Source organism: Primulina eburnea, chromosome 1 (genome assembly GCF_022965805.1).
Source record: "Primulina eburnea isolate SZY01 chromosome 1, ASM2296580v1, whole genome shotgun sequence".
Classification (NCBI taxonomy): domain Eukaryota; kingdom Viridiplantae; phylum Streptophyta; class Magnoliopsida; order Lamiales; family Gesneriaceae; genus Primulina; species Primulina eburnea.
In genome coordinates, this window is record NC_133101.1 from 906,943 (window position 1) to 933,928 (window position 26,986).

At 35.2% G+C, this 26,986-nt stretch overlaps 6 protein-coding genes across 10 annotated transcripts; 3 read left to right on the plus strand and 3 right to left on the minus strand.

The window, feature by feature from the left end:
* Positions 1 to 4,631: 4,631 nt before the first annotated feature.
* On the plus strand, positions 4,632 to 6,880 carry LOC140833601 (tubulin alpha chain). The gene is made up of 3 exons (XM_073197962.1): positions 4,632 to 4,846; positions 5,332 to 5,937; positions 6,023 to 6,880. Exons 1-3 carry the CDS (start codon positions 4,754 to 4,756, stop codon positions 6,674 to 6,676), a joined length of 1,353 nt encoding a protein of 450 aa, XP_073054063.1. The 5' UTR covers positions 4,632 to 4,753; the 3' UTR covers positions 6,677 to 6,880.
* Positions 6,881 to 7,068: 188 nt separating this feature from the next.
* LOC140833496 (cullin-3A-like) lies at positions 7,069 to 11,327 on the minus strand. The gene is made up of 2 exons (XM_073197865.1): positions 10,924 to 11,327; positions 7,069 to 9,318 (listed from the first exon to the last, which is right to left on the minus strand). Exons 1-2 carry the CDS (start codon positions 11,082 to 11,084, stop codon positions 7,281 to 7,283), a joined length of 2,199 nt encoding a protein of 732 aa, XP_073053966.1. The 5' UTR covers positions 11,085 to 11,327; the 3' UTR covers positions 7,069 to 7,280.
* A 1,839-nt stretch (positions 11,328 to 13,166) lies between these two features.
* On the plus strand, positions 13,167 to 15,420 carry LOC140833676 (transcription factor bHLH47-like). 5 transcript variants are annotated; one of them, XM_073198249.1, is made up of 5 exons: positions 13,167 to 13,490; positions 13,578 to 13,672; positions 14,177 to 14,295; positions 14,451 to 14,578; positions 14,720 to 15,420. In XM_073198249.1, the coding sequence occupies exons 2-5, from the start codon at positions 13,668 to 13,670 to the stop codon at positions 15,101 to 15,103; spliced, it is 636 nt and encodes a 211-aa protein (XP_073054350.1). In that variant the 5' UTR covers positions 13,167 to 13,490; positions 13,578 to 13,667; the 3' UTR covers positions 15,104 to 15,420. The 5 variants fall into 5 exon arrangements, with proteins under 5 accessions (XP_073054350.1, XP_073054272.1, XP_073054193.1 ...); XM_073198092.1 differs by having other exon boundaries at positions 13,168 to 13,490; positions 13,578 to 13,653; positions 14,720 to 15,419; XM_073198171.1 differs by having other exon boundaries at positions 13,167 to 13,672.
* A 408-nt stretch (positions 15,421 to 15,828) lies between these two features.
* LOC140809894 (non-specific lipid-transfer protein 1-like) lies at positions 15,829 to 16,258 on the minus strand. The gene is given in 2 exon segments (XM_073167673.1): positions 15,829 to 16,107; positions 16,109 to 16,258. Coding segments are annotated over 2 exon segments (339 nt in total). The 5' UTR covers positions 16,169 to 16,258.
* Positions 16,259 to 18,506: 2,248 nt separating this feature from the next.
* Positions 18,507 to 20,500, plus strand: LOC140809901 (protein FEZ-like). The gene is made up of 3 exons (XM_073167683.1): positions 18,507 to 18,916; positions 19,354 to 19,658; positions 19,810 to 20,500. Exons 1-3 carry the CDS (start codon positions 18,730 to 18,732, stop codon positions 20,395 to 20,397), a joined length of 1,080 nt encoding a protein of 359 aa, XP_073023784.1. The 5' UTR covers positions 18,507 to 18,729; the 3' UTR covers positions 20,398 to 20,500.
* Positions 20,501 to 22,277: 1,777 nt separating this feature from the next.
* LOC140833901 (uncharacterized) lies at positions 22,278 to 26,817 on the minus strand. The gene is made up of 5 exons (XM_073198439.1): positions 26,220 to 26,817; positions 24,964 to 26,126; positions 23,357 to 23,770; positions 22,706 to 22,947; positions 22,278 to 22,607 (listed from the first exon to the last, which is right to left on the minus strand). The coding sequence occupies exons 1-5, from the start codon at positions 26,372 to 26,374 to the stop codon at positions 22,344 to 22,346; spliced, it is 2,238 nt and encodes a 745-aa protein (XP_073054540.1). The 5' UTR covers positions 26,375 to 26,817; the 3' UTR covers positions 22,278 to 22,343.
* Positions 26,818 to 26,986: the final 169 nt, after the last annotated feature.

Consider the following 26,986-nt stretch of genomic DNA (forward strand, 5'->3'; position numbering starts at 1 on the left):
ACGGTATAATGAAAACCTAAAAATGTGATGTATCATACTCTATCATTCATGATCTTATAAGCTTTCATTTTCACAATAATTTGGATCCCCAAAAAATTATTCTGATTACAAGAATGCTAGTAAGTCTATCTTGTGCGTTGATAATTAATTGAGTCCGAAAATGATAATACATGAGAGTTTATAGTTATCGAAAATTTCAGTAACAAAAATACAAAGATTTGATGTTGAGATCGAATCTAGCTACAACAAAATACATTAATTAATTTTTGTTTTAAAATAATTAAAAAAAATTATATTTTTGTACAGTTTTTTTTATTTATATATGCATAAATCCATATATATTAATCAAATAATTAGGTGAAGTGACATAATCAACACAAACAGTTCTATTTTTATTCAAATGTGTATAGTTCTTTCAATGCCGTGGAAGCATCTTATTTTTTCCCTTTAATATATGTGAGTTGAATCAGTGCGTGTATCGGTGTATGTGCTTAAAGGAGGATTTTTGCTTAGGTTTGGTCACATCACCGGTGGAATTGCTCAATTTTAATTTCTTTCCATTGATGAATCATGATAAATTCTTTATTTTTTTAAAAAAATAATTTACAAATATATTATATATATCATGAAATAAAAGAATTTATCATGATTCATGATTGGAAAGAAATTAAAACTGAGCAAGTCCACCGGTGATGTGACCAAACCTAAGCAAATATATATATATATATATATATATATATATATATATATATATATATTTGTTTATTTATATTTATTTATTTATTTAAGACTTTGAAATGAGTGTGTGTGTATATATATATATATATATATATATATATATATATATATATATATTTATATTTATTTATTTATTTAAGACTTTGAAATGATTAATTGGTTTCCTCATTATCCTTTTGCTAGGATCCGACCCGAAACTTCTATTCGGGCGCAACCCGAACATATAGTAGGGTATGTAGTCAACTAATCTTATACCATACAATTAATAAAAGTGAATTCGTTACACAAGAACGAAGAATTTCTCAAACTTTGCAGATTTTACAACTTTAAATTAAAGTTAACCTTTTAAATGATGTAGATTCGTGCTAGTATAAAGTACCTATGTAGCATAGATTGAAGGGGAATATACATAGAATGGTCCCAAAATAGGCTGCATGGTCCAAAGAGAGAACCTACGGATCATCGAATAGGCTAGCATATCCTTTTAATTGGGATGCATGCATGTAACTAATTTAATTTTATAATCTTAGATTTTGGTATACGTAGATAATGTACATTCTATTCCATGAAGCGAAAGGTTGTGAAATTGTCTTCGTCATGCATGCAATTAATGATTTCACGTATGCATATAACCGTGCAATCTTACAATATTTGAATGCTACATGCATCTGTAAAATTAAGTTGGTATATTAATATTCCTTAAGCACGTTGGGATCATGCAAATTCCACTAAAAATTTTGTGCCAGCCCACACACACATATATTATGTATAGACACACCGATGTCCACGACGAGGTTCGGCGGTGCAACGTTATACGCATACATACGAAAACACACACACACATGTAAATACATGTTTGTGTATATATATGCGATGAGGTTCAGCCATTGTTGCTTCGGATAAGTCTACAACATATATGGTTAGATGAATGGTCAAAAAATGGGACGGATGTATTAAGCATATAGAAACCTAATTATCAATATACATTCTTTTAAAAGAAAACCTTTTTTTTAATTACTTATATACATGTAAATTTATATTTTAAAAAGGTTTTTTTTTGTCGTGCAATTTTTATTTAGAATGTATAAATTAGAAACTATATATAATATATGTTCTTGAAAACAAGTACACACATGTATGTCGATTTGAGGTATCCAACTATCCCTATATATATATATATATATATATATATATATATATATATATATATATATATATATATATATATCGATTCACCGTCTCATATAACGAATACAAAAGTAATTTATCACAAAAAATAAACTATATATAATGAAAATAACCCACTTATTATTATATAAATGTATACTTACATCCATACCCAAAAAAATAAAAAAAAATAACTAAAGGTATATATAGTCATAATTAATATGGTTTCACATTATGAGATTTTAAAATGATCAAATGAAGTGGCTTTGGTTTTGTTGTATTTGCTTTTGGGGACACTGTGGATCCATTTAGTGAAGGCTTAGCATATTTTTTTATTAGCTTTCGCTAGGTTAACTATTTGCAGGCATGTGCTTAGCTTGAATTTAAATTACACCCACTGACACTTAATGATTAACAAGATTAATCCAATGATACACCGAATATAGTAATCTAAAACCTCCCCCCAATTATACATTATTATGTCCAAGTTTGAGTTTCTGCTTAATTAGGTTTATATTTAATTAAATGATTAACCAAAAATAAAATTCTTAATTAGTCCTCGACGAGCGGGTTCCGAAGGGTAATCTCCCTTAAAATGAAGAAAAATAAAATTTTTAGTTTAAGTATTTGTATATGAATATAATCTTTAGAGTATATATGTACACTATTTAATACATTTAAAATAATAATTCTAATTATCTTTCCAAATCAATCAATGATGCTTGTTGTGGGAAATGATTCCTTGGCGTGAGCCCTCCTTCGATACAATACTTATAATGCATCATGTAATTATCTAGGTCATCGATAGCCTAAAAAGAGAAAAAAAAAACATCACTTTTTAGCGAAAATTTTGATATGTTGTTTATCAATCGTGTCGATTTTTGTATCTACCGTTGATTTAGCATGTATAACATATTGTTGATGTACATTTTTTATAAAATTCATCATATTTAATATATGATTGTCAACTGAGCTGTGGGGATATAGATGAAGAGTGAGTCTCATGTGAGACCGTTTCACGGATCTTAATTCGTGAGACGGGTCAACCCTACCCATATTCACAATAAAAAGTAATACTCTTAGCATAAAAAGTAATATTTTTTCATGGATGACTCAAATAAAAGATTCGTCTCACAAATATAACCCGTGAGACCGTCTCACACAAGTTTTTGCCATAGAAAAATATGTTTGATGGACAAACTATATCGATGTATTCTTTTATCTCTTGTAGTTTGAACTCAAGTTTTATAAACAAATAATATAATAATTTCTAAATATGCAATATTTTATAATTTTTATTCATTTTGTTAATGGCACATATATACATGATTTCTTTTTTATACATTCCCCAACAAAGATCATTCCAACTGCTACGATAAATGATACAAAGCACCAAGTCATGAAATGTATGTATACCTTTTGACATGTAGGACACAAAAGATGCAAGTTACATTAGTGGACATGAGTAATAGTCATTGGGATGTACCTTTTGTGGGTGATGTATATAACTATTGGGTGGACTTCTTTTTTGACCCTCCACCAAACACTTATTAATTACAGTTGCATCAAACATCTCTTTTGCCCTTTATTTTTGTGTCCACATGCTGCGATATTGAAAAGTAGAAGACATAAGTTGGCTTCTCAGTGTGTCTGAATTGATATAATAGGTGAGCTCCTCGCAATCATAATGAGTTCGATATCTCTCATATTTACATTTTTTTCGGACGAACTTGTCACACAGTGTAATGCGCTCCTGGAAGTGACGGATTTGATTTGCATAGTTAAAAAAAGGTTAGAAGACATAAGTTGGAAATATTTTCACTAAAGTTGCATTAATGCAATCAGAAGATTTGCCTTAGCCAATTCAAGAAACTCAAATAAAATTATATGATTGGTGATGCAATTTGGCCCATCATTCTTTTCTTTGAGATTTAAGTAGGTACCCACCTTGGTGATTTGACTAGGTTTGGGTCCATGCCATGTGAGGAGCTTTCTTTTGCTACGCTTCGATGTCGTATCTCCGCCCACGCCCATTTTATGAGCATAAAAAATATAGAGGTTGGATTTCTAGATAAGGAAGTGAGCATCAAACATGTTTGCGATGTTATGTGACATAAACATAAATGGATTGGATCTTGAATTTTACTATAATGTGAATATGCATTTAATTTTTTAAAAAAATGTAAATGAAAAACAACAGAAACATACTAACAATTTTTTAATGTAGGTCCATATGGATCAACGTATTTGGAGATTAGGATTTCAAATCAATAATAATAAATAAATCAATTTAATTTAGAGTGCATTAGGATCTAGTTATGAGTGCATTTGAAATGACTCAAATAGTTGGAGGAAGATAAATAAAATTGATTGATTTTGGTTTTTCAAACCTTAAGAAGATTGAAATGATCTTACAATTTGTGGGAATAATTTCCAAATGGGGCTAATTAAAGGCTCGAATAAACCCAAATTATTCAACTTGGGCCCATGTATTGAATTTATCGTTTCCTGGCCCATCCACAATATCTGGGGCCTGTCCAGAATACAACGGCCCATATGGAGAGTGTTAAAATCCATCGAAGTTTCAATTTGAAAAATCCCATGAAATGAGGAAGCAACGGTCACCAGCCAGCTGTATAGTTTTTTTCAAAATTCAAAAAAATCCTCAACCCAAGAAATTCTGTCCCAACCACCCACCATCTTTACTATAAAAATTCCTGATTCGCTATTTGTATCTCTATCATATTATTATTATCTCTTCGCTCTCCTCCAGGACGTCTTCGTATACGCCTCTGTATTTGTGTTCTCTACCCGTCACCATTTTAATCTTTTTCTTCCGTACGTGAAAATGAGGGAATGCATCTCGATCCACATTGGCCAGGCTGGTATTCAAGTGGGAAATGCTTGCTGGGAGCTCTACTGCCTTGAACATGGCATTAAGGTTTGTTTTGTTCCACATTTTCTGTCAAATTTGTTAGATCGAATGAATAATGTGCTAGATCTTAGATTTTTTCAGATCTCGGATTTTTTAAAAAAATTTCTGGTTGATTTGTGTTTTAGTTAGATCTAGGTGAAATCAGATCTCGGGATTCTCTGCGTTTTTTTTTAAAAATATCTGGTTGATTTGTGTTTTAGTTCCGATCTAGGTGAAATCAGATCTCGGAATTCTCTGCGTTTTTTTTTTAAAATATCTGGTTGATTTGTGTTATAGTTCGATCTAGGATTTTTAGGGTGATTTTATAAATGAAAATGATTTGAGAATTCACGTAGATCTGAGAAAAAAATACGTGAGATTTTGGATTTTAACAGTTTTTTTCCCTTGCTTCATTCTCGTTGTTTGAATACTAGATCTGATCTAATATATATTTTACCGATAGATATTCTGAGACCGATATGCTTGTATGATTCAATTGACAATTGTCGCAGCCTGATGGACAAATGCCCGGTGATAAAACTGTTGGGGGTGGGGATGATGCCTTCAACACATTCTTCAGCGAAACAGGAGCAGGAAAGCATGTGCCTCGTGCAGTATTTCTAGATCTCGAGCCAACTGTTATCGATGAGGTGCGCACTGGTGCATATCGCCAGCTATTCCACCCTGAACAGCTTATTAGCGGCAAGGAAGATGCTGCCAACAACTTTGCTAGAGGACACTACACTATTGGCAAAGAAATCGTGGATCTATGCCTTGATAGGATCCGCAAGCTTGCAGATAACTGCACTGGTTTGCAAGGATTTCTTGTTTTTCATGCTGTGGGTGGTGGTACGGGATCTGGGCTTGGATCTCTATTACTCGAGAGGTTGTCTGTTGACTATGGCAAGAAGTCCAAATTGGGTTTTACAATTTACCCATCTCCCCAGGTCTCGACAGCTGTCGTAGAGCCATACAATTCTGTTCTTTCTACACATTCACTTTTAGAACACACTGATGTTGCTGTGCTGCTTGATAACGAGGCTATCTATGATATTTGCCGGAAATCGCTAGACATTGAGAGACCTACTTATACAAATCTGAACAGGCTAATTTCTCAGGTAAGCATTTGAGATGCATTATTTAATTTCATGACATTTTATAAAATAATGATATGGTTCTAAAGCTGTATGTTTGTTTGTCCAGGTGATCTCTTCTTTGACTGCCTCCTTGCGTTTTGATGGGGCACTGAACGTGGATGTGAATGAGTTCCAAACCAACTTGGTCCCATACCCTAGAATTCACTTCATGCTTTCATCCTATGCCCCAGTGATCTCAGCTGAGAAAGCATACCATGAGCAACTCTCTGTTGCCGAAATCACAAACACAGCATTTGAACCATCATCCATGATGGTAAAGTGTGATCCACGCCATGGGAAGTATATGGCTTGCTGCCTGATGTACAGGGGTGATGTAGTCCCCAAGGACGTTAATGCTGCTGTTGCAACAATCAAAACAAAGAGGACTATCCAATTTGTGGACTGGTGCCCAACTGGTTTCAAATGTGGCATCAACTACCAGCCTCCAACAGTTGTGCCAGGTGGCGACTTGGCTAAGGTGCAGAGGGCCGTCTGCATGATTTCCAACTCGACCAGTGTTGCTGAGGTGTTCTCGAGGATTGATATTAAGTTCGATCTGATGTATTCTAAGCGTGCATTTGTGCATTGGTATGTTGGTGAAGGAATGGAGGAAGGTGAGTTTTCTGAGGCTAGGGAGGATTTGGCTGCACTTGAGAAGGATTATGAAGAAGTCGGGGCTGAGTCCGGGGAGGGAGAAGACGAAGACAATGATGATTACTAGAATAAGCTGCTGGGTCTTGGTTGTTGTATGGCTACTTGGACTCAATATTGCGAAACCAATGATCTCATTGGTTCACTTTTCTATTTGTGGTGTTTGTTTGCCTACATAATGACAATTTGCTGTGTGGTCTATCCAGAACCGTTCTTTCTAAACTTTTGAATGCTATTTTATATGCTAAAAATTTGGTCTTATTATTGTTTGGAATTTGTCGTGTTCAATCAAATTCATGTTTGTATTATTCGGAACCTTCAGACTCCCATAATTAACAGATACACAACATGAGTATGATCCGATCTTGAGAGGCGAAAGATTTCGAGTTATGAGGAAAAGCTCTTGTGGATAGAATAAATATTTTTTCTGTTGAAAAAAATAGAACAAAATTCAATCTGAACTTGAACAACATGAGTATAATCCGATCGAGCCCAGAGCTAAATGAAGTTCCATCATACCATTTAAAAAAAACATTTATGCTGTAATGTGAACAAAAAATGTTCACTGTTTCTCACCAGTACTACAGCGGATGTTTCCAGTCTTTCAGAAATTCGAAGCTGAAAGAATCCACACCAAATTAAACAAATTGCATATGAGAAGAGGGTTTGCTTCTTCAAGCTAGGTAACGATACATCTTCCTATCCGTTTTGTCCCTCTCCAAAAACTCACGCTCGATTAGAGATTCAATTCGTTTCTTGATAACAACTGGGTTCGGGAGGAATCGTGGTTGTAGTTGTTTAGTAACCTCTGATACAATGTTGTTGTGATCTAGCACCCGTCTCGACTTCATGATCCTCACAATGGCTGCTTCGATCTGAGGTTTTCTGTCCTCTTCCACTCTTTGTCGTGTCTCCTGCTTCTCAGGTTCAGACTCCTTTTGTGCAACAACAGTGCCTATCTTTACCCTGTACAATTTGGACGTGAATTTATCATTAAAGAAAAAGGTGTCGTCCTCACCTATATCTTTGCTCATTGGTTCTTTTTTAATGATAATTTTCCCCTTGACACAAGCTAATGACTGCAAGCACCTCTTCAAATCCGAGGGCGGAATCTCAGTAGCTTGCTCTATTTCTTTGTAACTTAGGCAATCGGAGTTATTGAATAGCATAAGGATGCACATTTGATAAGTGGACACGCTAAGCTCCTTTTGGACATTTCCAAACGTTGCTCCCAAAACAGCACTGCCCATGTTAGTTTGCCACGTCAATCTACGCCCTGAATGAGTTCCAAGATAGTATGTCCTGAACTTATCGCAGACTCCGAGGATTTCTAAAGGAAGATTGCAAGTTGAGATGGATTGAGTTGGCCACGATCCAGTAGTAAGGACCTGAACTGAAAGTGTCGGTCCGTCGGTTAGCTCAGCACCCATGGCAGCATGAAACTCCTGCATTGTATCTTGAGAAGTCTTCATATCAGTAAACATTCCTTCCAGCTTTGAGGTGAACTGATAGCCACATTCGGTTTTGAGCTTTACAATCAAGCTTCTCTCTGCATCATCAGATGCAGTTTTCCCTGAAAGAAGCCTCTTTGCCAAATGCTGCTTGTAGTACTTCTCGAAAACATCTTTCTCTTGGAGGTAGCGAAAAAGAATCATCACTTTATCCAATACAGTCTCTATATCATCTTCCTTGTCCTTTTTTAACCCATTTCGAAGCTTGTCGTCCACAAACAAAGAAATGAATTCGGGAGATCGTGGATTAAGATTTATGAAATACTCAAAGGAAGAATTCAAAGCATTCTGGAATATTTTGTCGTTATTGAAAGCTAAGCTGATGATCTTGTCAAATCTGTCCTTTCTATTCAAAAGCTCTTCAACAAAATTAAGAGGTTCCTTCAACCTTTCTGGATCAGAAATTAGATCCTTTCCAGTTTCTCGAATATGTGAAGTCATGACATCTTTGATTAATGTGAGTCCATTTTCCACTCTCTGAAACAAACTGTACATTCTCCCCAAATCCTCGAACTTTTCATCCACGATCATACAGACCAAGCCAGAGTTCTCCATGTGAACTAATCTATGCATGTGGCTTTCAATCAACTCTTTTTCTACCACATTGGTTATTTTGGATTCACTTCTTGCATCCAAGTAATGCGATACTCTGTCTATCTCTTCATTAAGACGTTTATCAGCTTTCTTCAGATAATCCCCACAATCACAGTTCTCAATAAGCTGTTGAGACTCCACACCATAAAAATTGGCTGATACATCAAGGAACGGCTTTTCAAAGTTTTCATGGTACACTGAAGGGCCCAAGTCAATTAGCATTTTGGTTATATTCCTCATTAGACCTCTATTAATAACATCACCGTTCCTCTCATGTTGCACGAGTTCAAGAAGAGTGTCTTGAAGCCGTGTTTGGATCTTGCTAGAGTGGAGAACTTTGTCTCTCCATAAATTCAAACCAAGCTCGTGAACAGGAATCTTACGCATGCTTGGTATGTAAGTTCTGTCCATGTACATTAATATGTCCCTGATCATTTGCAATGCCTTGTTATGCTCGGTCCATTTCCGATTGAGCTCCTCGAGAAATGTATCACCTTGAGCAGCCTCTATAGACTCGGATAATGTTTTTAAATGTTTAGTCATAGTAGAGACAAGGCCGGAATAGAGCTTATCTCCATATTTGTGCAAGACCATATTATATGCATTCCTGACAATAACAAACAGGCAAATAGGTGATTGTAAAAAAATAACAATAGTTTCATAAACAAATTTACAAAACACATATGGAGGAAGCCAAAAGTCTGCAAAAAAAAAAAAAATAGCCAAAAGCCAGAAAATTTTTGAGAAGAAACATTTCTTTTGTATTGCAACAGGTACAGTCTATAGGCCTTTGATGGATGACAGCAAGGGTTTTCCATCGAAATTTCAGTGAGAGGGTAAAAAGCTACAGATACTTTTTCAAGCAACAGATACTATTTCCCCCCTTTTCTGTTACTTTAGTGATGAAATGGAAGTTACATCTTTCACATTTCTCCACGTCCAAACCAAAAATCCAAAGCGGAAATGGTTACAGTCTAAAACGGCTCATTGGAATTCAAAAGTGCTGCAACGTGCTTTTGATGGAAAGAAGAAAATGGTAACAACTAATTGCTTCAGGAGGAACTATGTAAGTCGAAATGTACATATTCAAACGAGACAGTTTTTTAAAGCATTGTGTTCTATTCAGTCAAATTTTTGTTGAAAACGTGTTTTCTTCACTGTAAATGAAATCACTAAACACTTCAAAAAATTAACAGCCATTGTTTGAAAACCTGTTTAAATGGATTCCGTGCGTTGACTCCCAAAATAAATTGGAGGAATGAAACCCATGTTTCATTAGATGTTCGTGGCATATTTATTTTCTCCAAACCGTATCAGGGAAATGAAAATTCCAAGTCCAAAAATCTTGGTTCTAAATCATTGATTTGAAGAGTGGAATTAGAGGAGCCGTGAAGCCATGGCCAAAAACAGGGTGGTGTCATGGTTCCATAATTCCATTCTTTGGCATCACAGTGCCTGGTCTACAGCCTACAGCCATGAAAATTGAAGGATAGCACCGCAACACAAGTATTTTACAGATGCACCCCTTTGTGAAAAGAAAAATCTTTCCAGTACAAAAAATTTGAAAAAAAAATATATAAATACACCCCAGAATTCCAAATTAGTGACTTTTCATCATTTCCTCTGCTATTCTCTAGTTTCATTCTTATTTGAATTTTTAAGTATTTAAACCGAAAATCCAAATTTGCAAGATATAAATCTTGAATTTAAATTTTCAAAATATCCTACCTTTAATTGGATATTCAAATTAAATTCAAGAGTTTCTTCTGGTTTCAACTTTTTCCAATATCCCACTAAGTTGTATATATGTATCCTCCTACACATCATTATGCTCCATTTCATCATACATCTTCATCTATATTTCAATAAATTTTATAATGTTTTATAGTTGCTGACCACCTCTTCGTTGGTCTCCCTCTTCCTTGAGTTCATCCATGACTAGCGTAAAAAGATAGATAATCCAATTTTGCAAGGCATAAAATATCTTGAATTTGAATTTTTAAGAATCCCAACTCCTAGAATTCAAGACTCGGGATTTACAGCACAAATTATACAACGATCTAACCATTTTGAGGTTCGCATGACTTTAAAATTTGCAGTGCTTCGTAGGTTGTATCTTAGGAATTATGTTTCCAACAGACGTTGGTGGCTGAAGACAAAAAGCAAATGAATGTCAGATACAATTCAACCACATGATTAACGAGAAGGAAACCTGTACAACTCCTCAAAGCTGAGACCACTAGCATTGTGATTGTAAATCTCGTGAATCGCGTGCTCCAGAATAGCCCAAGTCTTGTCCGCGTACTTTGGATCCACCACCACCCGATGCTTAAACGCCTCAATCTGAACATTCCTCTTCTTCGGTCCGCTCATCTTGATTCCCCAAAATTTTCAATCAAAACTGCAAATCGAGTCCAGCAAACGTATTCGAACCAGCCGATTACTCCAAATCGAATTCAGGTTCAATGAAGGAAATCAAACAGCTCGGATTCAAGCTCGATTTCTTATTCTCGCTCCGCTCGCATAATTTTTCTAACCTACGCCCTTCAACTTTTTCCCGAGACCCGACAGTGAAATGGTTACCATAACATATTTTTCCTCTTTCTAAAAACAAATTTAATACATTTCTTACCCCAATACGAAAATAATCGTGGAAATAGAGAATAATCGATATATATATACAATGTATTGATGAGGTGTTTTTTTTATTTTAATTCCATTAATATATCTCTTTAATTTTCATTTTCAACTCTACATATTATTTATTAGTAAAAATTTGTATGAGACAGTTTCACGGGTCGTATTTATGTGATAGATCTCTTATTTAGTTCATCCATGAAAAAATATTATTTTTTAGGCTAAAAGTATTACTTTGTATTGTGAATATCGATATGGTTGACCCGTATCACATATAAAGATCCGTGAAACGGTCTCACATGAGACTCACTCTTATTTATTACTTAACAGAGTTATAATATTATGATATAATAAAAACTATTATTTTATATATAATTTCACCCAACACGTCTGTTTCTGGCTATTTTAAATTATACTCAAAATCAAATGAATATATAAAATTTAACTTAAAAGTCGAATATCATAGCAATTAGAAATTCAATTAATTTCATAGCATAATTTGTATTTACAAATAGTAAAGTAAACGTGGTACCGTATCGGTGCAGACCCAATATAATTCTTATGCGAGTCAATTAATTTGCCCAAACCCAATTACTTACGGATCGGGCGACTCTTGCTGTCATTTTTATAATCTCGTGATCATTAAATGATGCAAATAATAACATGTTTATTTAATTAGTAAATTAAATTTCAAATCATAATATTGAATATTTTCCGGAAAATCAAAGCTTGTAAATATATATGTTAGACAGTTCTTATTCACCTATTAATTGATTATAGGTGTAAATATAGCTAATAATATTGACATCATAATGTGACTGTTATAATTCTTGCCGTAAATAGTAGTGTTATTCGTAATGTTAAAATATTTATACTATATTATTAAGTACGAGGGCATTAAAGTATCTACTTTAGAGGACACCAAAATATTTAATTTCATAATTACACTTCTTACCCTGCTAAAAACCATTTTACATAGAAAAAAATCTAAACAAAACTTCTTTTTTAAATCGAACAACTCTTTTAATATCTCATAAAATTGATCATACAACAAATTTTTTTTATTTAAACTTTATATAAAACCCACATTTACAAAACCACTCCAAAACATAGTTTTGGATCAATCTCGACAATTGCCAATAGCTTCAATTATTTATGGATTATAAATTGCCATAAACTACTCAGATGGCTCTCATTTGTATTGGTATAATAAGTCTCGAATTTAAAACAAGATCTCATAACAAAAACCTAATGTAGTAAATTCATCTCAAACTAAAAAAAAAAAACTAAATAAATGCTTATTATAATAGGTGTCTTATAAAACGATCTCGCGAACTTATATATGTAAGATGGGTCGATCTGATTCATATTTACAATAAAAAGTAATAGTTTGATATAAAAAATCACGAATTTATATCTGCAAGAAAGGTCGATCTGACTCATATTTATCATGAAAAATAATATTTTTGATATAAAAATAATTCTTTTTAATTAGTTGGATCGATTCAAAAATATCTCAGTTGTCTTCCGAAAAAAATTAATTATACTTAAAATACCCATCAGAAATAATTCTCAAAATGCCTGTATGTTTTAGTTCCAAAAGTGGGGTCCTAGAAGTTGACTGTTCACGTGCTCCCATGCAAGTGTTTTAGTAATTTATTTATTTATTTATTTGGGTGTACATTTTTTAAATCTTTCAATTAAATATATAAATTTATTCTTATTTTAGAAACTAATTTAAGAAAGAAAAAAGTTGTCATTTTTTTGTCTCATGTTTCAATGCATACTGGCCGAGTCCCAAAGTTGACTGTACACGTGCCTCGAGGTTGCGGGGCTCATCCGAAGCAACCCCGAGACGATGTCGTTTCCTCAGACCATTTACGAACAGACAAATCTACCCTCACTCGTCGTCTCAATTCTCGGTGAGTACCAAGCTGAAGAGGTGTAAATACTTCTCATCGCGGAGGGCATTAAGTAATTTCACTGATCCCCATCTCGTGGCTGACTCACGCCATCCCCATTCGGGGAAGACGCCGACCACACGCCCACTCATGCAATTTAACAATCGCCCACATTCCTACGTATAATTTATTAATTACCGAATTCGGTTCCCCGTTTGAGTAATTTCAGAGGAATTTCTAGGTATTTTCTTAGTTATCTATTGCAAAATGGAATTTTCTTTTGTTGATTGTTGAAGATTTGTTTGTTTTCTTTTTGGTTGATGATTAGTGGGGTTGGGATTAAAGGTTCAGATAATGGATTCTACTGGCGATTCCGTCAGTGATCGAGTCAATGTAACAACAAGGTCCGTTTACGCGCATGAGGTGACCGGATCTCTGTTGTAGATGAATATTCTGTTCGTGCATTAGTTTTATGGTTTTTTTTTTGCCCCATTAAAATTGTTTTATAGGTTAAGAATTGCTGGAGATAGTTTTTATATGATTGATCTTGTTGTGCGAAATGATGAAAACTGAAGAAAATTTGTGGCTTTATGCTACATTGCAATTTATAAGATGATTGACATTGAATCCATTCATTTGTTCTTCTTCTTTGGCTGATAACGAGCTTTCCTCTGAGAACAAAGATATGTGCATATAACGTTTAGTCAAATGAAATAATTTAAATTTCATGCTTAATTGTTGCTATGCTATAGTAATCCAGACCGAAGATTTGTGTAGGTATATGGGAAATGTTATGTATACTATGCTGTTTCGGCTCTGTCCATGATTGATTTCCTTATTTTGTTTTCCAATTTCTGGTAGAGGAATTAGTAATCTAGTGATAAACTTACCTTGTTCTTACAAGTGCGCCGACTCTTGATGCTGCAGGTTGTGCCCCAGAAAAAAGAACCCGGATAAAGTTCCAAGAAAAATTCACAAAGCTGAAAGGGAAAAGCTGAAGCGTGACCACATGAATGATTTATTCGTGGATCTAAGCAAAGCTCTTGGTAATGCTCCTGCAATCCTGAGTTTGGAATCTGCTATCGATTATAATTGACAAACATTTTTTCGCATTTACTTTGTAAACTTCTTTTAGTGACTCAATATAACTGTTTTTCCTTGTTTGATACATGTTTATAATGCATGGAAATTATATTTACAGATCTGAATCATCCAAGTAATGGGAAAGCCTCCATGTTGAGAGAGACCGTCCGGCTTCTAGGAGAATTGCTGGCTCAGGTTGACCACCTGAGAAAGGAAAATGATGCGCTCTTGTCCGAATCTAATTATGTATGTTCTAATATGCAACTTTTCATATTGGAGATTGAGTGTGCTTGTTTTTTTACAGTTAACAGCATTATGTAGATGGAATTTACCACTGTCCTATGAAAAGATATATAAGGGATTCATGATTTTTAATTCTATGGATAGGTTACAATTGAGAAAAATGAACTCCTAGAGGAGAATTCTGCTCTAGATGCTCAGATCAAGAAACTGCAGAGTGAAATAGACGAGAGGGAGAATAGCTCAAACTCTGATTATTCACGGCCTCAGAGCAATGGTCTGACACCAGCATCAGAAGATCAAGTTGCAATGCCTCTACTTCATAATTCGTCGGATTCGACCACGGTTTTAGGTCCCATATATGTCATGCCACTTCATACCGACTCCCAAGTATATCCCAGCCCCTACTCTGAGACTAATACAAGCATGGTTTCGAGTGTGAGCAGGCCACAACCCCGTTACCCATCATCTTCCGACTCATGGCCGCTGCATATTCTTACCAAACAGGCGAATGTGTCGGAGGATATTTGACAGTTGTTTGGGCCAGCTCTAGGAACCAAAACGGTAGAGTAAATCGAGACTGGCTTGGATATCTCTTGATTTAGAACATGAGCTCGCTTGATGATGAAGATTCACATATTGAATCCGTTCTTGTTGAGTTCATACCAAAGTAAATATAGAAGTTTCCGAAGTGTCTGGGATTCCAACTGATGAGTTAGTTCACTCTCTTGAACGCTTTGTTACACATTTATGTAATCTTTTAAAAAATTACACATGAAATTTGTTAGACTCGACTTTCTTGAGGTTATGTTACTTGGTGGATTCTTCTTGCAAGTTAATTGGATACTTTATAAGCGAGTCGCTAAAGTTCGATATATGAATCTGAATGAGTTTTGTCCATAAAATTTGAATGATGACATATCTGTACTTATAGGCCAAAATTTTTAACATTTTGCGCATGCATTAGAGAACGTTAAAGAAGGTAAATAAGCATATTTTTATTCCATACAAAAGCCGAGGGCACAATAGTACAACGGGGAGAAGTTTGATGACAATTGACAAATCCTCCTCTCATTATTTTATTTATTCCTATATTATCATGCTCAATATCTCAGCTCAAGAAACCCTGCGCCAAATTCAAAATATAAAAGATCAGGATAATGCAAAAGTAATTGTGGGAATATTTAAATAAAGGCGTGTCATGTGTGTGCATGCAAGAGGCTATATCAATTTTGCATCGCTGAGAAATCAAATGCTCACTTGCTGCAGTCTACGCCGGGAGAAATGGAATATCCAACGGAAACACCACATCTTCCGGGGAGGTTGGCAGCGGCATCCGGCCTCACAGAGTAGCTTGAGGCGGCGGACTTGATGCAGTAGCACGCCGTCTGCCTATCCTGCTGAGACTGAAGACTGTTGCTCAAGCTGGACACTCCGCTACAGCACTGAGACGAGGGGTCCCCGCCAGAAGTCAGGTACCCCAAGCACGGATAAAGTGAGCCCTGCACGTCGCCGCAAGAAATGGCCTCCCCTGGCCACACCTGCCACTGATACCACCGCAAGAACCACAAGCAACATCACCCCAAATCCTTTCATGTTTAATCGATTACTTAATATGATGAAACTCGAATGAATTGCATGGGTTACGGCGGGTGTGTGAATTTATATGCGCGAATGTGTTAGAAATGACAAATGTGGTCTAAATGATGACGACATGGGAAGTGGTTGATATTTTGGATTATTGATTGAATGTAATTGTCCTTTAGTTACTGTATTTAGATAAGTTTTATAATTGCGGAGGGGTGTGGGGGTGGGGAGGATTTAGTTAGCAGCAGATTTGATCATTCATTCGTTGTTTAGTTGGTAGAAACTAGAGAGATATTTAAATTTTGTTTTCGTACGAGATTTTGCCATCGGGAAGATAGATAATGGTAACATATATGGTGCATTCGATAATCGATATGCCTTGCCACGTAAACATTATTATAATTGGGCTTTTTTATTTGGAAAATTCAAAAACAAAAAGATTGATTGTCCAATTGAAACCAGCCCCATCTATCTATACGGCCCAAGTATGCGCCGGCCCATTATCCTTCCACTGCAATGAGCGGGAGGTAGTCGCTGCTCTGTGAAGCCAGCCTAACGCATTGCCCTCCGCTCTAGGAGCATCGTGACCAACACTTTCGAATAGGGTCACGTTGTTCAGCTCACTGCTTGGAACGGGTGGGCCGAACAGTGCGTACCATGGACCAGACATTTGGACAAGTCCAATTGTTCAATCAACCTATTGCCCCTACTCAGGTGACAAGCTCGCGTTACAGAGCTCGGCGAGCACAACGCATCACACTTCTTAATATTAATTGTCTTTATATGGAATATGATTCGATGTGGGATATTCATCATTTCTTGACACGCACCTCTGCACCAAAAAAGGAAGGGAAAGCATGGCTCATTTTCTATTAGGACAATCCTGAACTCCGCGAATTCTTCAATTTATTGAATTTTAAAATTCACAGACTTCAATTTTATTTGTTGCTTCGTTTATCTTTTTGATTTGGAAACCAGCTAACTTGGTGATTTTCTTGTGCAATCCATTTTCATGTAAGAACTAGAGCATTAATAAACAAATACATATGCTTTCAGAAGTTCATGTAATAAAATTAAGAAATATTAGTCTCTAACAAAGAAGAAGAAGAAGATAATTCATATTCTTCTTTATTATTATATATTATGATGTTGGAATCACGAGTTTTTCTCAAATTTATCAGGAAAATTTCACTAAATCTTTCGTTTTCGTCTATTTTTTTTTACCTTTATTTACAATTATTGAGCTACGTAAGCGGATAAATTTATCAATCAAAATTTGATGTATGCTCTAATGACGAGAATGACCACCCAATTGGTGTGTTAGGCGTGTGGCATTTGTTGACAAGATTTTCGAGTATTTGTATATTCCTATACATGTTAACATGACGTTCAAAGATAATATTTTTTGGTGTGGATAAATGTGAATAAGATTGAGATTTAGGCACCGTATTCATACGAAACGTCAAATATGCATGATTTGTGTTTAAAAATTCTCAAATTTTATAAATTGTTTTATATTAATAAAAGTATAGAATCCTTCCATAATTTCAGTTTGTTTTCATTATTCATTTTTTGATGTTTTCAAATAATTCAAATGTTTTTATGTTGAAAGAGAGAGAAATAAAATATCGATAACTTATAGTTTATCTACTATCAAGTTTTAAGTTTGAGATAAATTCTCATATTCAAAATTTAATTGTAACAAACATCGTCTACAATTCAATAAAATAGTGTAATTTCCATGATGAAATCTAATTAGTGAATGATGTTCACCAATAAAAAATTGTTTGTTTCCAAGATCCCATCAACAATATATTATATGAACGATCGATCAGTTAGTATAGTTAATTGTCTCTCAATCAATTGTTACATTCAAATTCATGAACCAACTATTAGTAAATCAAGGATGTCTATTAACTTCCCCAGGGGCCTCAAAAGAACCAAATCTCAAAATAAATATTATCTGTAACGTCTGCATTCACAATTTGTTCAATATTTTAACAAGAATTCAACTTATAAGCTTTCACATTCAATTCGAGCTGATATATGCCTAGGATCCCACAGAAAAGTTTTTTCAACATTTTATGTGACGAATGTGATTCAACATCCATGCATCATCTCGAAGGACAAAGGAATATATATTGGATTCTTTATTTACAAGCTTTATAATCGAGCTTGAAATCGAGAAAAATTTTATTGATTATACTATTTAACGTGGGCCTCCTAGATTTTTGCAAACATATGACAATTACATCATATATTAATTGAAGGAGAAGGTAGTTTTGTCATATAGTTTTGATTGTTACATAAAGATATGAAGGGAAGAATCCAATTTAAGGGCGTGAGGATTAGGAAAAAGATATATGCTTCATCCACACAACACAAATCTGGAGTCTCAAAGAGCAAGCTTCATTACTAGTCAATGGCCTTGACTTGGGTTCTTCTGTCTCCACTTTTAAGGAGAGGGCTTTGCTCCAAGAAAATTTAGTCCTAGCAAGTTGCATTTCCTCCATACTTTTCAGATCTCTTTTTTGAAAAATAGAGATCATATTGTACATAATCAAGCCAACATGGATGACAACAATGATCTGGACAAGAATAATATCGATGATCTTATGTTGCCCGGATTCCGGTTTCATCCCACGGATGAAGAGCTTGTTGGGTTCTATCTCAAGAGGAAGCTCGAGCAGAGACCCCTTCCTATCGAGCTTATTAAGCAAGTTGATATATACAAATATGATCCATGGGATCTTCCAAGTAAGTCGGTACAATTTGTCGAACACAAAAATTTAATTGATCGTAGACTGCCCTTACTCAAATGAGGATCCATCCCCTCATTACATCCTCTTGGCTTTCATATCATAGATTTATAATTTTGCACAAATCTTGAGCATAAACTGGTAAATGGAACTTAAAACATATATATTCATATGAATATAGTTCAATCTGACAATATTTGTTACGCATGGTGAGCTTTACTCATTGGCTTGAATGCTAAATATCTAAAGAACAAAATGTTGATGTTAAAACCATCTTATTCTACATGACAGTTACATTTATTTTATTTATAATATGCTTTTATTAGCAAACAAATTACCTGTTGCAATAATTTATTTTATATATGTGTTGATATTCTGGACGTCATTATCAATCATCAAACGTAACAAGTTTTAACTTTTCTTGATATGAAACAGAGCTGGTAACCACAGGGGAGAAAGAATGGTATTTCTATTGTCCAAGGGATCGTAAATACAGGAACAGCTCGAGGCCGAACCGTGTCACGGGATCAGGGTTCTGGAAAGCAACCGGAACAGATAGGCCTATATACTCTTCTGATGGAACTAAATGCATAGGTCTGAAGAAATCCTTGGTGTTCTACAGAGGTAGAGCTGCCAAAGGCATAAAAACAGATTGGATGATGCATGAATTCCGACTTCCATCCAGCCCGGACGCTGTGTCTCCTTCCAAGAAAATCTTGAACAAGAATCTTCCTGCAAATGTAAGTCTTTTGTTGCTTACATAGATTATTAGGCTTAGAAGTTTCGGCCAATATCATGTCTACTCGATTTATTTATGAATTGGTCACGTGCAATCCTCAAAAAAAAAAATCTTAATTTTATACTGATTCTTTTGCTGTTCGACGAATACAGGATTCATGGGCAATATGCAGGATATTCAAGAAGATCAATTCGATGGCACACAGAGCTCTTTGCAACGCATGGGCTCCTTCGTTGACCGAAACCACATCACCCGATGTATTCACTCAAACTACAAATCAAACTCATTTCAGTTCAGATAATCTCTCTTCTCCCCCCTCCGAAAATGGACTACAGCACGCCAGTTTCCCTGCACTCTACGCCCCCTTCTACAAACCTATCCCCACCACCAAACCATCTAATGATTTCTTCCCCATTTTCTCCCCTCCACAAAATTTCAGTTCGTCCTCCGGTTTCATGAACGATCCCGTCAAAACTCCGGACTGCATCGACTTTGACGGACCACAGCAGCAGTTCAACGCGACACTACTTGGCTCCTCGCAGGTGATCCAAGAAAGTATAGACTTGGAAGATGAACAAGGGGATCTGAGAAAGGGTTTTAGCCCGAAAAACACGTGGGGAGACATCCGAGCTATGGGATTTCCCTTCAGTTTTCAATCGCCGGCGACGTGGGATTCTCCTTCTTGTCCTAGTGAAAGATCATCCTCCACGGCTTATTGTGATGACAAGTGTTATGTATAGGATGATGGCTTCATTTGCTGCTCTGTTTTGACCAAACATGGCATATGTAAATAGTATCCCTTATCGTACATTATTATTCCTAGTGAATTCTTTTACTTGGAATATACCTTCACGTTTCTCTCATTTTTCCTCAACTTTGCTTCCTTTTGTTTGTTAGGGATAAAAATAAAATCTGAGAAACCCGTCAAATATTGACCAATAAAGATCAATTTCAAATATCTACAAAAATTCTCTGCTTATGATTAGGCAAGGGAGTAACTCTCCCAGAAGAACCACTCAATCAAAATCTGCGTATTATAGGAATTGTTCCTTGAATTTCACAATCATGTTTACTTAATTCATTGGTTTTAGCGGTTTATTTCATCCTACCTATGCGGACATTGCCTCCATGATAGGATGGATGGTCAAGATTGTCCATTCATATGTAGGACCCACTTTTTTTTTTTGAAATTGTATGTTTGGAAGATCTGGCCATCCATCCTCTCATAGAGGCAATACCCACATGGGTAGGATCTCATTAACCGGTTTAGCATTCATAACGAATTAAACCAAACTAGGGACTAACAGTCCGAGTTCGTGATTCATGGTTGTTTAACTTATTAGGATTAGATTTCATCTTCTCGGTTTCATCGGTGCATGGACCTTGCGCAAAAGAATTTGCAAATATTTATTATATATATAACTTATAATTAATTATATTACCATAAAAAAACATTAGTTTAATTTAATTCAACCCGAGTCTAGATTCTGTTACTCAAAAATTTATACTAAGTGATAGATAAAATAATCCCAAAACTTGTAACAAAAGTCAAGATGGCCGAGCGTCTAAGGCGCCAGTTTCAGGTACTGGTCCGAAAGGGCGTGGGTTCAAATCCCACTCTTGACCAATTTTATCCTATTCCTGAAACTCTTTTTTTGCTCATAAATGGATGATTCAATCAAAATAACAATAATCAAGGATAAAAGAAAGTTCACGAGCAACCCACCCCCATTTGAATCTCGCTATTATTTTCTTCAACTGCTTTTGTTCATTACATTTTCTTTTTATTAATCAAAGATGGTACAATATACTAATTACTAGATTTTATCCAAACCTTTTTAACTTCTCATTTTAAAATAATATTTTGCAGTTTGTAAAAATTTTAAAATCCGTGCTTTAGATTTTAAACTTGTAATATCATTGTGGCCATAATTAGGAGTTAGGGGTCTAATGGAGCAACACAGATTAATGGTTTGGTTCCGTTTAAAATTTAATAAAATCGATTTGATTTTATTTAATTTAATTTGATTCTAATTTTAATATAAAACCGAACCAAATATAGTTGAATGATACACATAAAATATTAAACGGAAGCAATTGAATGCGTGAAAGTGAGCATTCAGATGGCAGGCGTGAACGGTGGCCTCTATGTTAGCTCACTGCGGGACCCTTGGCCTTACAAAACTAAGCCCATCCCATTTCCTTTTCTAATTACTCTCCGATCAAATCTACGAAATACCTAGACGAGATCAAGTATTCATTTATTGTAAACTTGACCTTATTCTAAGGTAATTGATCCCCAGACATTTCAAATAAATTTGATCATATTGTAAGATAAACGAGTCACGTACTACACGTTTCTATGAAATCTTGTGTGTCCAAATGAGCTTTCCTACTAATTACGTACTCTGCATCCATTCTCATTCTTAACAAAATGTTAAAACTATACGAGTGGGACTGTATACAAATGAACATTTTTTATTAACAAAATGTTAAAACAATACGAGTGGGACTGTATACAAATGAACATTTTTTAAAAAATGTTCAAAACTGTATTATTTATAAGACTTGGATAAAAATGATTTGTATAGCAATAAAGAATGCATTCAAACATGCTAGGAAAAAAAACTATGAATCAAAACTTTCTAGCACATATTATCAAAGTTACATGGACAAATCCCAAGTGCTAACATGGGAAGAGCAAAAAGCCAGGTTCGACACGCATCTTCCTATCCACAAAACTAATTCTGTTTAGTTTGTCATGACACCAAATCAACTGGTCTCTTGTTATTCTTGGCATCCTCAGAACCCTAGAAACTAATCTCATATCTACTTGACAGAAAAATGAAAGAACTTGATCCCACTCGTCTTCACCATCGTCCCTACACCGTCGAAATTTCTTCAAAATGCAGTTCTCGCTCCTCAAAATGTCTTTCAGCTTTCTTTCCTTCTGAATTCCAATAGAAAACCCACAAACTTGCATTAACAAATACAATAAAGCTTAACATCTAAAACAGCTTTCGACAAGTTAGTGGAAAATTTAGGGACCTTTTGAAGAATTTTTCGGACGGCTAGTGATAGGCTCAGGTCTTCTGGATCCTGAAGCTGTGGAACAATCTTGTTGTGCATACTAGGTGGTGGAGCACTGGTGCAGTCCTTATCAGCTTTAACAAATCGCCAAAATATTCGAATCGACTCTTCAACAATTTCGACTAACGTTTCGATAGTAATAACGTTTTCATCTCTGTCTTTGGTCCACACCCTCCACTTTTTGTCCTTCATATTATCCACTGCCAAAAGTACACCTTTAGCTTCAATATAAATGCCGTAAAAAAGTCTATTACCCCATTCTACAAAGAAAATTTCTCTACTATAATATATGAATGCAACACAAAACAAGAAAAAAAAACAAATAATATCTTAACTACTTAGAAAAAACTAATTTAGTGTTCATATGATGCATAAATACATAAAAAAAAAACACATGTATCACAATTCACAAAAGTTATCAGCATAATAATAGTTTAATTAAGAATTAAAATATAAATAATTAACTAATTATTATTTTTGTAAAACCTCCTTAATATACTTTTCTACAACATCGCGAATCACTAAACCCGTTTATATTAATATTCTAATATGATCTCAACGACTACTTCTATCGATTCATGCACTCAAACTGAGGGAAAAATTTCTTACCTCTAATAACTGGAACTTGAAGAAGATTGCGAAGAACACACCTAGTTTTCGCATAATTTTGAACCCTTGGCCCTTGAAATTGCTCGTCTTCTGTGAACCTTTGCATGAGCACTTGAAACTGTTGGAACTCCCCAGCAACTTCATTGTATCTATTGATCCCCCGGGGGTCTGAATCCCATAATTCCAAGGCTTTCTCGTACTGCCAATACAACATCTCCCACGAAGCACACATCTGCCCCACGTATACTACTTCAACGTCACCTTCCAATTCATCTATAAACTTCTTCTTGGGATCGCTTCCGTGGATTTTATGTTTCGACAGCCATAGATTTTGCGAAACCAAGGATTTTAGTGTTGGCGCCGAAGGCTTCTTGTTTGCCGTAGATTGGAGGGGAACCTTTAGCTGCAGTAGACCTGCCATGCATGTTGCACACAAATGATGCATGAGGGTTGTCCAAGATATAGGTTATGGTTTACTTATTATTATTGATAAAATTATTATCTTTATGATTACTGAGTATATATATATGTGTGTATTCAGAAAAGATGAACAAACGTAGGACAAAAGGAAATAAATTTCTGACACGGTCGATCAATAAATTCAGTTGACCCGAATGAAACCTCATAAATTACAACGACCACAAATGCGTAGGCTCGTTTTTCAAGCCATTAGCTTTTGAATTCCTAATAAATTCTTTTAAATCATGATGCCACTCATGCATCGTAGCACCAAAAAAAAAATTTGTTTTTGTTTTTGTTTTGAGAATGGTAGTAACAATATTTAAGAAATTGGAAAATAATTTATTTTTATATTTTGCATTTTATATATGTCGGTAAAATATAAATACTATATTTATGTCACTAGCTAGTTTGGTCGTTCTATTGGGAAAAGCTTGTCTGGTTTAGTCACAAAGACTTTTAATGCCCCAATTAATTAAATACACGAATTAAATGCACACATAAAATAGTGTAAACATCACCCACTCATCCTCATCGTGCCTTGTACCAGACCAAGTCCCATGTTATTTCTGTTTTTGGAGAACCCAACGGACAAGATCTTATGGGTCCTCTAAAAACACCCACGGATTATTAATTTAGTAACAATGCTAATAAATAATTATAAAACATATAAAAAAAACGTGAACAATTATTAATTAAAAAATATGATTAAAGAATAAAAGGTCTCTTGGCACACCAATATGTTCAAATGAAAAAAGTTATAATAAGAAATATTAATTTTCAATAATCAATGTAGTGTAGATCTATCCTACTGGTGATTGGTTGGGCTTAAAATAATTACTGGTGGTAGGTCATCAATTAACTCGTTGGAAAACTTAGGTTTTTAGGATTAAAAGTTTTGTATTTCAAGATCATTTGGGATGATTAAAATTTTAAAGATAAAAATAAAAGAGTAATCGAGAAGGTAGATTCCAGTCCGAATACTGGTCTTTTTAATGTTCTAGTTGTAGATTGAAATTTTTTAGCAGACTTAAAATTCATTTTATGTTCGACTTCGTATCGAATTCGTTAGCTCGTTTAATTTTAAATATATTTGCTAACGAGTATCGGAATGATGAGTGAAACGAAGAATGGAAATGTGGACTCACCCATAGCGTACATCTTCTGATAATTCAAGATATCCAATTTGCGCATTCTTTCTCTGTAGCTCTTGTAGAATTTGTGAAGCTCCCCCATTCCATCTCCACGCTGGGATTTTTCATCAATCTTCCATGGCTTCAAATCCTCCATTATCTTAGGAGACTCAGATTCTTCTAAAATGGTGGGCAAACCTGTGTCCGGCCTCACCTTCTTAAGCTCCATTTTCAAATGGTCTATCAAATCTTGATGTTCCCACAATGATTCCAGTTCATCTGCGGAATCGGTCATTGCTGAATCCTTGGTCTCTGTTTTTTCATTATTGGTAAGAAATCCAGCGCCTGTGAAATCTAACTCGGATAAGAAACCTGTGTTAAATTCGTCGGCATTGTGCAAACCATCATGTTCTGTTGATTTATCGTGATCTTCGTTCGTAGTACCCATTTCATCGCCGCCATGGAGATGTTTTGATGATTCCACGTTTTCGTAGAAGCCCGAAGATGATTCTTGCATTGATTCTAGCCCAAAATCTTCATCAGACATGAAAGCATCGCCGTGTGAATCCACTGAACCGTCGATTGCGGAAGGAATATGATTGACATCAATTGAATCCGAATCCGAGCCACTACACATGGAATTTTTCTCAGAAAAACACTGGGGTTCATCAAGAAAATATTGGTTTCCCTCGAATTTGGCATCTTCTTCACCCGAATGAACCTTTTCCTCCAACTTCTCCACTGATTCCTCTGCCTCAGTATTATCGTTTCCTTCTCCGTTGCATACCGAAATTTCATTATAATCTTGTCCCGATTTCCCCAATCCGCATTTTCTGTTTCCATTAATTTCTTCCACAGGAAAAGTCCCCGGTTCATCTATTAAAGCGTTGGCGGATTTTTCACCAGACGTGAAATCATATTTACTTGTACTTTGAAAAGAGGACACTTCAGAATTCGATAAATTGTCTGGTTTTTCATGAATTCTACAAAATTCTTCGAAAGTTGGAAACTTGAATTTCAGAAATACCTCTTCTTTCTCTTCTCCATGATCACCATCAAATCCTATAAACTGGGTAACATCTTTCTCGGCGATACACTCGAACGACAACTCGGTCTCTGCTTCAAGAAATTCTATTTCTTCACCATTCTTGTCCACTGAACTCTCATCTCTATGCAGCCTGGATTTCGATTAAAAAAATATATCAGAAACTAACAAATTATCAAAGAATGGAGCTAAATAAACAAAAAAAGGCGTTAAAAGTTCTTCTCACCTGAAGAAAAAAGCAGGGACAAGGTTCAAGAGTGGGAGCAGACACACGGAAACAGAGAACAAGAACGCATATGCAAAAGCAACCAATCTTTGGCTCACCAACTTAATCACAGAACCCATGTTCAGAATATAAAAGACCTTTTTTTTCCTTTTCATGAGGAACCCATAAAATTGAAGGTGCCGTAAATTCAGTCGAAAACGAAGAAAAACATGGGAAATGCAGGTGTTTCGAATCTAACGTCCTCTTTGAATATTTCAAAACCAGAAATGGGGTTTGAACCAGTAAAAAGGAGACTCCTCGCCTAGATTAGAACCAAATATCTGGCACATAAATCCGAACAAATGGGAGAAATCTACGGAGGAATGAGATTTTCAAGCAAGAATTAAAGAGAGACTGTTACTCTGCATTAGCATCTTCATCAGACACGAATGAACAAGAAGTGTGTCTGTGAGAACTCTGGATAGGTTGGTCGGTATGTGCCGTTTGGGAGGCAGAGACAGGGTGTAATAGTAAATAAGCGTTTTCCTGAGGACTAAATGAGAAATTTGAGCACGCGTGGGAGGAGAAATGAGGAGGTGGAGGTTGTATTCTTCCACTCCATAAAATTGAGAGTCAATGCGTTGTTCAGATTTATTCCAATTTCCACATCCATTTAAGTCTATTAATTCAAAGATGTGACGATTTATATATATATATAAAAAATTGGTCGGATTAATTTTAGGATTTTAATTTACATGTAAGAAATTATTATTTTGGGTTATATCAGT